This window comes from Pagrus pagrus (genome assembly GCF_965226575.1).
Source record: "Pagrus pagrus genome assembly, chromosome: 11".
NCBI lineage: Eukaryota > Metazoa > Chordata > Actinopteri > Spariformes > Sparidae > Pagrus > Pagrus pagrus.
Window position 1 is genome coordinate 2111700 of NC_140195.1, and position 15330 is coordinate 2127029.

Below are 15330 nucleotides of genomic sequence, written 5' to 3' on the forward strand. Positions count from 1 at the left end.
TATCTACTGACTTTACACCAATGTGGAAGTGCAAAACTTTCAACCTGCGTGTCATTTACATGATTGTCAAAAATGGCTTTGAGACTAAAGAAAGACATCAGTGAACTCACAGTTTTGAACACATTGTTTTTATCTGCGGTGTCGTTCAGGATCTTCACGTCCTCCATGTTGTCTATAGTTGCCAGGTCAGTGTATTTCTCTCTGCAGTACCTCTGAGCTTCAGTCATGTTCTTCAGGTCAGAAACAAAATAGTACTGACGAGGGACACGTGATGAGACAGCACTCAGCCCTGTAGGAACAACAGAACAACGTGAGATGTTGAAACATCACATTTCTGTGTTCAGGTGTACTCTCTGAACTTATTCATATCCACACACCATCCCGCACTCTCCGACCCTCTTCTACCATCCAGCTCTTTGCCCCATCTGCCAACCTAACCACCACGGGGTCAAGAGCCTTCAGCCCATCTGCCTCCAGCCTTTGACCTCTCTCCCACCAGACATTCACACTTCTGACACTATACATATGTATTATTGTACTACTGTATTATTGTACTATGTAATTGCATTTCATATCAATTTATTTAACTTCCACACAAATGTTACCTGATTATATTGTCTGATGTACTGTTGTTATGTTGTGTGTTTTGTAGAGTGTCCTTGAGTGCTATGAAAGGCACCTTTAAATAAAAGGCATTGGCATTATTATTATTATTATTATTATTATTATTATTATTATTATTATTACATTTAAAGTACATTTAATTGTTTTTTAGATCAACATTTTACATTAAAGGATGATAAACCTAAACACAGAACACAACAATACATCATCATATATTAAACCAGGCGTTCCCAACTCTTTGGGCTTTTGACGTCTTTAAAACAAAAACTTCTGTGCTTCAGTTGTTCAGAGTCTTTTACCTTCTAAACTTCTCCCATCGTTTCATTTATACAACAAATTATCAAATACTTCACAACAAATCCATTCCTCCCCACTAAATAAATAAATATATATATACACACATACATACGGTACTTGCCTGATGCAGCCAAGACGAGCAGGAGAACTACGTCCATCTTCACTGGCTCTCTGTCCATTCTGATGTGAGCATTCAGACTCACATCTGTTGAAATAGCTGAAACAGCGCCTCAGGATCATTTGACGTAATGTAAACAACTATTTGCATTTCATGAAAAGAACACGCCTATTCTGCAGGTAGTTTTTAAGGAAATGATTTGTGTAATAGGAAACATGGGAAAAACAGGAGTGTTGGCAGATCTGTCAAAAACCCCTCAGTTGTAGTTGTCATGAAACATGTTTGTCACGCACCTTGAAGTCCGGCCTGAGGACTTTGGTGGCCCTAAACAAGATATTTTTTATGTGGCTGCAAAATACTCAGTTTTGAAGCGGGGGTTTGTCCCGTAAGCTGCAGGGAGAGCTGCCATTGCTCCACCACCCGGCCTGCTCGCTCCACCTTATGAGCCCGCGGACACAGCTCAAGAGGTCGGAGTGTTTCCCGGGGCAACTATGTCACACAGTCCGCCTGCGTCATCTCCACCGCTTGCTGTTTGTTTTACAAACCAACCGCTAGGAAAAGACAAGCACAACCCGTTAACATCAGACAACCAAAATGGGAAATATTAATGCATCAGCAAGATTTTCATGGCCCTGGTAGTGCGTGGCTGTCCTCTGAGTCTCTGGGCTGGTTAGGTAACACAGACAGGCCGGGAGCTCCAATCAGGACCAGACTCTTACATGTTCCTTCTTCCCACGGGAAGTTCAAAATTAGCATGACTCGTACCTGAATCCAAAATTATTATTTAAGGTGGCAACGTGAGACGACACTACTACTTAGCACAGACTCTAAGTGCTGTATCGTAAAACTGGACTTGTTTTAGTTTCTTGAAGATGTTTCAGCTCTCGTCCATTGGATGAGAGCTGAAACATCTTCTGATGTCAATGATATTGACTTTGTTTCTAAGACATCTGGTTTTATCTGTCATTTTCAGATGGCTCTAAATACTGCAATACCCATGAGCCTCAGCTGCGGTTGCCAAAGTGAAGAATCCAGATGTGAACATGGTGAACACTAGCCTATATAGCATTGAGACTGTGACCGTGTTAGCGTGTTGCCAGTAACATTTAGCTCAAAGCACTGCTGCTTATTTACAGCCTCTCGTATGCACTCACAATCATTTGAAAGACAACGATTCTTCACTCTGTAGCAGCATAACAATAGTATCTGCGACAATCATGGGAATTAAAGGAAGACTGCAAAATATTTCTGGAGACAAAACTTTTTTTTTTTTAAAGGACGAAGCAAAAAAAATCTTTCATGTAAAGTTCGCCGCCAGACAAATCTCCTTCCCACGCCTGTTATTAGGTTCCCTTGGTGTCCGTCTCCAGAACCGAAATGAGGAGTTACGTCCATCCGACCACTTCCAGGAGTCTCTGAAGAGGCCGATCCAGAAGTGTTCTTCTCTGGGTACCAACTCCTTTATGGAGGACAGGCACTGCCACAATCAAAAACAAATAAATGAGTAAATAAATCTACTGGTTTGTGTCTGTGTTGTCTTTTTACATTTCTTTATGTGTTTCTGATTTGTTATATGCATGAGGTGGCTGTGATTCAGAGCCATTCACAGCACAGCAGGGCAGGACCAGGCGGGACAGTCTCAGGCTCAGCGGGCTGATTTACAGACGCCCCGACCAGGATTCTGATCTGAATCATATTTTGTGGAGACCGCTAACTACTTCTAACTGCAGCTTTAGCTACCATCAGCTAGTTAGCCGTGTATTCAGCGGTGTTGTTCCCTGAGGAGGGAACAAACAGCAGCTCTCAATCCTTCATTTCTTCTATCAGGCTACTAAACGCAGCCAGTCGTCTCTGAAATGACATTATTTCAGACTGATCATTGATATGAACTCGTTGTCTGTTATTGACCTGTCAGTCCAAAGCTCCTGTACCAGAGGTGTAAACCAACTGTTGCCGGCCCGGCCCGGCTCCGCTCTGTTGGACCTGACACAGTCAGCCCGGTGTGGCAGGGATTTGCATATCCAACTCTTCCTCCTCTCGGTGCTATGGAAAAACAGATGCTAAAAAAAGCTCCACTGGTTGAGTGGAAAACTCGTTTAATTTCCAATGAAATGAAATAGAGAGAGGGGGTGTGAGCTGGTGCAGGGTGCAGCAGCAGGAGAAGAGGGCAGGTAGCGCGACTTCAATGTGCAGTGAAGGCCTCAGCTGTGGGTAAATAAAGCTGCAGCTTCTCAAGACCGAGCTGAAGTCTCCCACGAGCAGCTTCATTACTGCTGGTGAAAGTGAAGGAGGCAAGCACAAACAACTTTGGCCCAGGAGGAAAACACACATCTCTGTTTCCTGACTTCAGTGAGGACACAGAGCAGGAAGAGGCAAACACACAGAGATTCAGTGAGAAGCTACAAAACCACTGAGAAAAACAAAACAACGAAAAAGGCCTTTCTCTAAGGTTTCCTGCTCAGACATGAGCTGAGTCTCACAACACAGGCTTGTTTGAGGGGGAGATGGGGGGTCGTCACGGGTCGGCGCAGCCCGCTTGGAGGTGGGCCGGCACACTACGGCCCTACTAGGCGTGGTTAACCTGGTAATGCAAATCGGCGCTGCATGGATCGACTCAGCAACGCCCAGAGTGACGGTGGAAAAACCCCACAGCGCCCGGCGCTCCCGGTCAGAGCACAGTCACCTGAGAGGAGCTGAACGGCTAACTGAGCTACTGCTAACTACTGTTAGCTGAGCAACAGCTGAAGCTGTCAGTCAGGAAACTGTCTGAGTCTTTTTCTCTGTGAAATATGAGTCAGTGGATAAAGTCGTATGTTATACAGTAATCAGTGAGGCCTCGCCCCCCCGATACACTCAGCTCTGTGCCGTCTACGGTTTCACATCTGGCTGTGCACTAAATGTCACGTCATTCCCTTTGCCTTTGTTTTTTTTCCCTGTGCCACTGTGGACTTGGTCTGTCTGTCCAGCAGAGGTGGGAATTGTGGAGTCATCAAGTCATCTCCATGCCATGTATTTGTTCTGTTCATGCACTAAACCAGCTGAGTCCAATCAGCACATCTCTTCAGCCAGGAAGGTGAGCTAATTAGTGAATGCACCTGGTTCAGTGACTGAGCAGAACAAATACATGGCATGGAGATGACTTGATGACTCCACAATTCCCACCTCTGCTGTCCAGTGTCATGACTCTATATGAAAACTTCTCATCTGCTTCTTGTGTTGTCCGTGACTCATATAAGGATCGGAGAAGTTGTAACGCATCATACAGGAAATCTTTTAGGCAAAAATGTCTGATTATTTTATTATTGTTAATGTCTGGGAATGTGCAGCCAAACCCAGGCCCAGACATCCCTACAGGCTTTGACACACCGGCAGATTTTAAAGAAAGATCTGGTCTCGGTTTCTTACATTTGAATTTACGCAGTCTTGTCTCTAAAATGGACATGATGAATAACTGGGCACACTCTACAGATGCTGATGTTATTGTCTTATCGGAAACATGGCTAAGCAAATCTATTTCAGATAAAGATATCATGATTAGGGGGTATAATGTATTTAGGACTGATTGCCCTAAAAGAGGTGGGGGTGTAGCAATCTACATTAAAAATAAGTTTCAAGCTAATGTCCTGCTCTCAAAATCTGTAGCTAAACAATTTGAATTTTTAGCCTTGAAGCTTGAAGTCTCTAAATCTATTCCTATAACTGTTGTTGGTTGTTATAGGACACCTTCAGCTGATAGTCGGGCTCTGCCCTCTTTAATGCAGCTCCTTTCAGATCTGAACGCCAAGGAATTGGTAGCTCTGGGAGATTTAAATTTGAACTGGTTGCAACCAGTTTCTGATGACTTCAGGGCTTACTGTGATTCACTTAACTTATTCCAGATTGTTGATGGTCCCACACGGCCAAGCATAAAAAATCCAGAAAAATCATCTTTAATAGATGTTGTTAGAGCCATTTTTTGGTTTATGTGTGTTTTTGTTATTTTCTGTGTAATACCGAAAGCCACAGTAGGTGGTGCTCTGCACGGTGGTGTGCAGAAATTCTTCAAATAGAGCAACAGGTAATTACTCAGCAGGTGTGTTGCTGACTGGAGAAGCACACAGTTTTTTGACCGTCATCGTCATCGTCATCGTCATGCTTTAATGCGTTGTGGCAATGTAAGCCTTTTGTTTGATTTGCATTCAAGTTACAAGTTAAGTGTCTGCATAGGTCGGCGAAGATCGCTTGTTGTTAAGAGCGCAAATAGCAAATAAATGTTTGGATGACTGCATACGACGCTCACTGGTTTTGACTCATTCATTCATTCATTGGACCCGGAAGACGACGCGTCAATTATTCAAGTACCCAGCCAGCAGCCCCTCAGTGGCTTAGGTTCGTTTTGTTATTTTTTACAAGAACAAGTCACAATAGATGTTATTCTAACAAATGTTCCCCACAAGTATTCAGCTGCTTCCATATTTGCAAACGACATCAGTGATCACTGTGTTGTTGCAACAGTTAGAAATGTCAAAATACCAAAAACCAAACCACGTATTTTAGCCACATCCAATAATATTAGGAAAGGGGAAATTATAGGTAAGACTTGCCTGATGCAGCGATGATGCTCAGAAAAACTTTTTCCATCCTCGTCTCTTCCCTGTTTCTCTCTCTGTGTCTGACTGCAGATGTGCAGCTTCTAAAATCACTCGATATTCATTAACTATTATCTTCGTCACCTTCAGCTTCATGCAAAGTCGTCATGTGAGCGCTTATTTGCCGATCAGGCTCCTCAGTCTCTGACTGTTTACACTGTGCTGCATAGGTTGTTAAGTCAAGAACCAGGAGCCTTTGTTCAGAAACATGATCTGATATCTGTTGATGGTTCAAACGTGTCGAGGGGAGCACGGCCACATCAAGTCAAGGAAATACAATCTGAGCTGAATGAAGCAGAGATGTAAACATTCAGACACCAGACCTGCTGGTTCATCCTGAGACCGCTCAGGAGACGCACACAGACACTCACAAATAAACAAAAACCAACCTGTATTAACTAAATTCATTAACTCAAGTATTGTATTTAAGGGCAATTTTGACTTTACACTACAACTCTTCTATAACTGAGAGGCAAATATTGCAGACTTATGTTGAGTTAGAAAAATTCAGGTGAGATAAACATAAATAATTCAGTGTGGTTGGACTCCTATAGATCAGTGACAGAAGCACTTACAGAGCTTCTGACAGCTTGGGGGTAAAACAAAAATCAGTTTATAACTTCAAAAGAGCCCAAAACCATGTCTGTACTCCAAATGGTTCAACAACAGCTTTGAATTAACTTTGGGCTGGACGGGGACAGACGTTTTAAGATAGTATTACATCCATTTCCAGGAATGGTAACAGCTGAAGTGGATTTTAATGATAATACTGTAAACAGTACGTTTTGGATGCAGTACTTTTACTTGTAGTTGAATATACTCACAGTGTGGTATTCACACTTTCACTTAAAGCCCCCTCCAGTCAGTTTTTATTCCTGTCTGAAGGTCGACGCTCTTCCTCAAACAGAGAATGGGGGCGTGGTCAGTAGTCATAAATAGTTATCACCATCATAACCAGACAGCCCTGATGGCTACGCCAACATCACTAGCATGGATTAGCAACAGCATCGATATTGGCACGGACAAGCAGCATGAATATTAGCAGGGATAGTGCTAGCTGTCACTCAAACTGAAGTTCTTCTTGTGTATTGAGGAGCTGCAGAGTTTATTCATGGTCAAACTGCAACCTGCACTGTACATTTACTGCCACTAGACAATTATCTGCTGAATATATTATTCCATATTAGCAACAGCTTAAATTTAGTGACTTTGAGAACAAAGTTATGTTGTTTGTCTGAAAATATTTGCCTCATCAACACTGCCAAGAAAGGACTCAGAAATATCATAAAAATATCAAAATACAATGGAGGGGGGCTTTAAGTTAAAAATACTTTTTACATCTCCGCTGTGAGTTTTGTCTGTCATAGTGTGTCTGATAGTTTCACCTCTCTGACAGGAAGTGTGACAGTCTGGTCACCAAATACAAGTCTTCCACACACACACACACACACACACACACACACACACACACACACAAACAACATTACAGAAACACATTATGCTTAAAGATTATTTTTATTTCAGTGTATTTTTGTTTTTTGTAGTGATTGTGATTGAGATTAAAGAAAGTGAATATATGACAGTAAATGAGAAAAATCACAAGAAAAATCATTTTGTCTCATTTGAGAGCAAGTTTTTAAATCATAGTTTAGTGAGGCAATTTCCTACGCTGCCATTTACTGATTTGGTGGAATTTTGATTTGAAACATTAAATGAAAAGTGAATCATCAGAGAAAGGTTGCTACTATTTAAGTGTAACATTGAAGACAAAGTAACGTCGTCATGGTGGAAGTGGCATCATCTCGGTACACGTGAGGGCAGATGGAGGATGGAGGCATCACTGTCTCCCCACACAAACAGAAGGCAACACTGAGGTGCATGGTAAATCATTCCAGTAGGGCCCTGTAAAAGGAAAAGAGTCGCTGAGTACAAGAGCACAAACGTCTTTGCAGTTAATGACTTGTCGAACTGATCTAAGTGCATTTAAATTAAATGCTTGTTCTGCAGAAAAATTAAGAAAAACATGAACACAATTTTTATCCATGTTTCTTCTCAATAAAAAAAACCATTAAGAAGTTCAGAAATAATATTCGTACCTTCGAAGTTGATGTTGGTACAGTCTTCTCTGCCACCATTGTTGTTGGGCTCCTTGCGAGCCCAGCGAATGAAGACGACCCTCGACCCATCAGTCCACAGCCACTTTCCGTCCTGGAAGAGAAAGCTGATTGCTGAACAGCTGCATTGATTGCAGGTTATGATTTGTCTGTAGACTACACGTGTAAACAGGACTCACCTGAATTGCATCAAACAGCCCAATCCAGGTCCACACATCAGAGCCACAGGCTTTTTTAATCATTCCCCTAATTGCGGAGTGTTCCTCATTGTTGTGGATTGAGGCCAGGTTCCCACCAAGACGAATGCAGTTGCGCTGATGGAGGAGACGGTGGAAGAAAACAGAGACACAAAATCAATATTGAACATGTGAGAGCATGTACGCAGAGAAGAATAATAGAGGAGAGAAACACAAACAGGTTCTGAAAAGCTAAAACGTGATCATCAACTACCTGAAGGCCAATAAAGAGCGATTAACTACGCACCTCTGCATCAAGCATCGACAGTCTGCTGGCTTGAACGATGAAACAGCGTGAGCCAATCAGAGTCCAACCAGGAGGACAGGCTGCAACACAGTTTTCATGTTAGACAGACTGACAGGATGATGCTGTAATCTGAGTCAGAAGTGTTACATCATATTCACTGGGGCTGCCAAGACACTACAGGTGAATACGTAAATAATTTAACTAACAGATGTCACCATGAAACTTCCCCAGGTTACTTACATTAAAGTTGAAATATGTCAGAATTATTGTTTTAAACCATTCAAATATTAACTAAAGTTATTAACAGAAGGTGAAATAATGTTGACGTTATGTCAACTATGTCTACGTATTCTGTTAGACAGAGCTGCAGAAGTTAGCATGCAAAGCAGCTAGCACTGGGCCTGAAAACCTCTTTCTCCCAGCAATCTGAAGCTCCTGTGCAAGCAGTGTAAACACCAACATTCCCTGGTTGTCTGGCTAGCTTCACGGCTAACTTAGCTAACACGGTAACAGGAGCTACAATCATGCATGTAACAGAATACAGTTAGCAGCAGTTAGCAGTAACTCTGGTTATATGCTGCCTGTATTTGTTTTGAGTATAAATTAAACAGGTGAACAATTCTTACATATTGCACCTTTAAGTCAATTATTTCAGAGTTTTCAGAAATTGTAGACTTAAATATGCAAATAAAAAAACTATTGTAAACTTCAGAAATAAATAATGACACTTTGGGTGAATGGGTGGAATTATTTTAAACTAATAAATATCACCATAAAACTTCTTTTGTTGTGTTACAAGTTTTCTGAAATGATATAGCCAATGAGGAACTATCTATTAAGCATATGATAATTTGCATTTAAATGTGTAGAACAGAAATCTGGACTAAAATAGACCCATAAATGTGTATTTTAGTTGTTTTCTTGAGTCTGAAAGAAGACATGTTATGGATTAATGTATGAATATATGATGGCTTCTCCTGCAGTGTCCCCCCTTTAAAAGAAATAAACTTTAACACCCTCCCACAACATCAGAATAACTTGAAAGATGCTGTAATCACTTGGGCTGACGTGAAATCATTTGTGTCAGAGGTTCATATAAACAGTCTGATGACATTGTGTAATTTTATCGCTCCATCACAGAGTGACAACAGCATTTTGTGCATTGATCAGAGGAGGTGGTGGTGTGTTGGTGAACTGCTCTGTGTAATGACTCGAGCAAACCAGATGATGTAATGTGTTCTGGATGAACTTCTGCCACTGGACACAGTTGAAGGTTGCAGCTACCTACCTTCGGCAGCAGACACCTGTGAACATGAACAAGACATTCATTAAATCAGCTTGGAAGGAAGTTGTTGTAGTTAAATTAGGAAGTAGAGGTAGATGAAGAAGACTGATTATTATTGTGAAGAAGGGACATAAAGTCAGAATTTCATACTGCTGAGGATGAAATGATAATGTCAGAAAAGTAGAAAGGGTTTAATGTAGGTCTTATGAATAAAACAAATGATTTAAAATCTCTTGCAAGATGCATCATCACTTACGTTCAACGGTCCAACGGTCAAACAGAGGAGCACAATGAGAGGAAGAGCTGATGCCATCTCTAGAAAGATATATGAAAGAAGTTAGGTTGTTCAGATATCAACTGACAATCAAAACTACAGTAACTTACAGGTACTGGTTATATACTTCAGTTTGTGAAAGTACACTATAAAGTACACACTCATTAAACTACAGGTTCTACTTTATACTGCAGGTATACTTGTTTTCTTGAAATGAGCGCTATCAACATCGGTTAAAGGAGCATTCTGTAGTTTTGGTGAAGAATTTTAAATCAGCAGAGAAAGATCTTCATTGGCTGATTTTTTTTCCTGCCTGAAGAAACTAAATAATCAAACTCTTTGTTTTCATGACTGAATAAACTAAATAAACAAACTGACCTTAAAGGACAACACAGTTTATACTGTTTTACTTTGTTTATAGGTGGCGGACCCTGCCACCTCTCTAGCTTCAAACAGTGTTCTGGGAACTTATTTTCCTCTGAGAACAGCTTGTTTATTCACTGATGGAAAAAATATATATTTCTGAGATTGTATTATTACTTCAACATTAATATATTAAATTTTATAATTCTGAGTTTTAATTTCTTCTCCAAAACTACAAAGTGCCCCGTAAATATTTGTATATAGTATTTTGTACTTTAAAGTACCACAGGGTTTTTATTTAGGTATAATTTCATTTTATTCTTATTTATAAAAATAAATGGATACAGTAAAACACAGTTGATTCTTGAGCAAAATATTAAGTAATATGTATGATCCAAATATTCTTAAACTCTTCTATACACCTGTCAGTATAAACCGTGTATACTTCTGTATAGTTTTGTCATGTTTATCTCTGAAAAGTGCATGAAAAATAAACTGAAAATATAAATAGCACACTCAAATAAACATATTTTTTGGAAGGGAAGGCAGCACTGTAAACAACTACACCCTAAAAAGACATTGCCTCATTAAGTGGACACAATGCAATCAGCTGATATATTTTGTTTTTCTATGAATAACTGTAAATCAGCACTGGGTAATTGCAGTTATCAACAGTAGAAGCAGAGTCTTTTCTGTGAAGCTGGTGCTGTGATGAAAGACAAAGTTAAAACCTTACCGCCTTATGATGATCAGATTCAGTTGCTCGTGCAGTAGCAGGTTGAAGGATGTCTTGGCAAAGGGAACACAGCCTTTATATAGTTTTTCTGGGTGCTTGTTTCCTCATCTTGCTCGTCATCCACTGACCACAAGACTGTCTGTTGTTTTAGTGAATATTGTTTTACCTATTGCCACAGCCTTGAGTAAATTTGTTCCTTAAACAATTTTATGAAAACAATCCGGTTCCTTGAGACATCAGCTCCAAACGATACAGTGTCAAAAACAATAGTGTTATCTGTCGCAGTACATCTTCTAGTTACACATAGGGGCGTTTCAAAAGAAATAGTATCGATATATTTGCGGAGAAAATAAATAAAGTTTCCTCCCAAAGGACAAACTGTCTCCTCGTTCTGGTAATGTGATTTTCACAAACTAAAACTATAATTACCGCCTTGCGTTTGTTTGCCTCCACGCAACAGGAAGTAGCAGTATTGACCTGTATGATTCCAGAGAATAACTTCCAGTCAGACACATGCCGGCTACACTTGGAGGCCATTTTTACAGGACTGATAGAGAGCTTCACCACATGGTGCAACAACAATCACCTGAAAATCAATATCAGCAAAACCAAGATTCATTCATTAAGACAAAAAAAACAACAGTTGTAATCCTTGTATGTGATCAGAAACATTTGACCACCAAAGTCAAAATCAGTCCATCCTTGAGTCCAAGTGGACGTTTCTTCCAACTGTGGGGAAATTCCCTCGAGGTGTTCCTAAGATGTTGGGTTCACAACATCGGGACATACGTTTATATGGAAAACCTGAAAACAAAACACCTCCAGCCAGAGCGATCACCAGCGCGGGCATAAAACTACTTTCAAATGTCATTCTTCCGGCTTGTCATCATTGAATCTGCTGTCGTTATGCAGAATCATCCAAACATGCATCTACGGAATAAAAAATATATATAAAATATTTACTTTTAAGACGCTGGAATCAGAAAACGTTGATGTTTTTTATACAGTGAACATGGTAACTCAATAAGACAGTTTCAGCACTGTGTGTTACACTGCCACGTCTGAGCCTGTAATCTAGCCGACTGAACCTTAACTGTCATCATTGCAGTAGATCACATGCTTCTGCAAACACATCATATGAACGAGAGCATGAAAATGTCAAATATAGTCAAAAACAACAGGAGCTAGATCTGCTCATGCAGGACTACTGGCTGTTGACACATCCACTATACCAGAGAAAATGTACCTGAAAACAAATCTAATACAAACATCACGAGTCTTCTGTCGTGGATTCATTCCAAGCAGTCAAAGCTGTTGGCATACTGTCCTCCCTTATCTCTTAAAGCCATATTTAATCTGCAGTTCAGTCGTGGTATCTGAAACGAGTCAAATGCCTACATGTGTGACGTATTTCCAGTAACTGCCAACAATATACGCCTGTTTCAAATATGGAATATTTGATGAGATGGAATAAACAGATGTGGAACACAGTTTAATGATACTGAAGCATTCAGTCGAGAGGAGTTTGGGTCACTTTTTCTTCTTGTGTTTGTGTGTAGGCATGTGCAGATGGCATGTATATAAATAAATATATGTGAAGGTAATGAATGCTTCATATGTTCATATATACAGTAGGTATGTGCACCACCATACTAACCTGTTATTTTTCCTCATTTCCTGTCTGTTACGGACCCTCGAACCTAAAGGCTCGCAGAGAGGGTGCGACATATTTAAAAGGACGCTCAGACACCAAATGAACAGTTGAACAAAAGTTGATTTTAAATCAATCACTGTAGCTCAAGCAAAGTACCCACCAAAAGAGGATGGAGATCCCAGCTGAAACCAACAAAAGAAGGGGAAGTCACTGAGCCAGCCACGCAGTGGGCCGTCGCACCCAGCTATCCCCTCTAAACTATCAAAAAGGGAAAGAAAGTAATCTAACCTTAAATGAACCAAAGAAAAGTGAAAACTGGACTAGCGGTGATCTCCAACCCAAACTAAAAACAAACTAACAAAACAAAACCCCAGCACTGAAACAACCTGCTGGGGAAAAGACAACAAAGAGAAGAAGGGAAGAATATCCCCCTTCTGATGTGAGCTGGGCAGCGACTCCAGAGAGAGTGAGCTTTCCCCTCAGTGCTCCTCAAATGCTGTCATCAGGTGATTGCAACACACCTGGGCAGGTGTGTCTTCCTGGAAGACAAACACAGACAAAGGAAGGGAGGGCGCCAGAGAGCAACAGAGGGAGAGAGAGAGAGAAGAAAGGCAGAGGAAGAGAGAGAACAACCAGCCGGGCGCGACAGCGCCCCTACAGGCCCACAAGCAACACTGTCATTATTTTAGATTTTTATCATCTTCATTGTTAATATTATTTTGTTATTAATTAAGATTTTTGCACCCTTACAATAAAGTATTAAAGAATGAAGCATGTAGAGGCTTTTTCAGAGCACACTGTGGTACAGGAGTCCGACCCGTCGCTTGTGCAAATACACTGCTCAAGTACAAAAACTGTATAAACTGTCAAAAAGTGAACAATACAAGTCCATTCTGATGATAGTGCCTAAATGAGTAAAACAACTTAAAAAGCAATGAAATCAAATGCATCATGTAGAGCAGACCTATCCAACCGGAATGCTTTCAAAGGCAGGACACCTGTCAGGAGCTTCATTTTGTCCTGTAGCATGTTGACTGACGCTAAAGTGTTTCCACACAACAAACATGACAACGGTTGTTGTGTGCTAATTCCTCTCACCTGCCCCGAGCTGCATTTCTTCAACATCAATCATTTTGCATTTCCTCGTGTGCAAGTCATCACCTCTGCACTTTTACTCTGCAGTAGCAAATTTCTCTTTCAGCGCTTTGCATTTACTTTCTCCTCTGAACTGCCTCACCTGACTGCCATGATATACATGTTATTTACAAGTGTATGTAAAACGTTTGACAACTGTACAACCACAAAAATCAAGCTGACAACCTACGTCTAAGATTAAAAAGGTGAATTGTTTTTTCTTCTTCTGTTCTTTTGTACACATAATTTCTCTTTCAATTCTGAAAACTATGAGTACATTGTTTTAACACATTTAAACTACAAGTTGTAAAGGGCAGATATAGGTAATGTAAAAGTCCGGCCCATAGCAAGTCACTTATTTCAAATCTGACCCTTCTACAAAAGAAGTTGAATCAGCCTGATGTAGAGGGGTGCAAGCCTACTGTACATTAAAAAGACATAATGTGATATTGAGCATTTGTTAATGATCGTGGTGTAAGATAACTTATTTAGCCGCTGCCGAAGCTTTTGGTCGTATCCCATGGTCTTCTTCTGTGGATGACACACGATGGGAATCCTCCACTGAGATTCAAGACCAGAACTGACACTACTAACCCAACAGGGACTGTTCACAGACAGGACAGTCAGAAGATGCAGCCAAGATCTCTGCTGTTACATCCTAAACACCCCCCAGATGGGAAAACTGGGATGGTGGATGACATCACTTGCCACGGCTGTGAGGGACACTACATCAGTGAAAAGGAAAGGACCATGTGAAGAAGGCCGATAACATGAATCTATTTTTTAAATAGATAATTATCTGTTTGTTGTGGCAGATACAGATACAACCATATTAATCTGACAAAAACAAAAATGTGAAGAGGACAATACAAAGCTCTATTTTTAGAATAAGAATTTGTTTTTCGTTTTTATTTACATTTTTTCTATACTGTATAGTGACGCAGATTGTAGATCAACAACAACATAACATCACTGTTTGCCTGACTGGCCATCAGATTGTGGCTCCTAATAGCCATTTACTGCCAGTCAGATTCAAGGGGCTGGTTTCACCCAAAAAAGGGGCGAGAGCTGCTCTCATCAGTGCACGACTACTGAGTGGGTCACACCTCTGACACCCCCACCTAACCAGAGAAAATGTACCTCAAAGATTTCACAGTTTTCAGATTGAACATGCCTGACACAGATTGTGGTGCCACTGCACTCAGTAAGTTCCTCTCAGAAGAGGCTGAGCCACGTACGCCACCTAGTGCTAAAATTCTGTATTACTAGTCCGGTCTTCATGTCAAGTGTTTACATTGGGTCAACCCTCCGTAGAGTGGGCAACATAACCAGGCTCAGCAGCCTCCACAGACATCATGACAGAGGTGAAGAGACCAAAGAGGACAATGTCTGAGGAGACTTAGAGAGAAAGAGAGCAACCCAGCAAGAGACACGAGTCTCAGACCGGCTTTCAGTCATTTGTGCAGCTTCACTGAATAAAAGCCCAAATGGAAAGATAATCAGCCAGTAGCATGTTAAAGTCAGATGTTATGGTCTCTGGTTCAGGTTACGTTAGCTCGACATGCTGTTGCTATTCTGAGTTGTGTGTGGCGCTCGTGAAACCTTTGACTGCGGCGTGGG

At 40.9% G+C, this 15330-nt stretch overlaps 2 protein-coding genes across 2 annotated transcripts in view; both read right to left on the bottom strand.

Annotated features, from left to right (window-relative positions):
- The window catches only part of LOC311264645 (galactose-specific lectin nattectin-like), a 54525-nt gene that overhangs the window by 2693 nt on the left and 36502 nt on the right, over nt 1–15330 (bottom strand). The window contains exons 4-5 of the mRNA XM_084365677.1: nt 1043–2516; nt 111–289 (exon numbers count right to left, since the gene is read on the bottom strand). Of these exons, the coding sequence (XP_084221803.1) occupies nt 111–289; nt 1043–1100 (237 nt within the window). The 5' untranslated portion in view covers nt 1101–2516. The remainder of the gene's footprint in view (nt 1–110; nt 290–1042; nt 2517–15330) is intronic.
- LOC311264646 (ladderlectin-like) lies at nt 7164–12845 on the bottom strand. The gene is made up of 8 exons (XM_084365678.1): nt 12737–12845; nt 10923–11852; nt 9806–9864; nt 9553–9568; nt 8265–8344; nt 7961–8095; nt 7764–7875; nt 7164–7569 (listed from the first exon to the last, which is right to left on the bottom strand). Exons 3-8 carry the CDS (start codon nt 9860–9862, stop codon nt 7505–7507), a joined length of 465 nt encoding a protein of 154 aa, XP_084221804.1. The 5' UTR covers nt 9863–9864; nt 10923–11852; nt 12737–12845; the 3' UTR covers nt 7164–7504.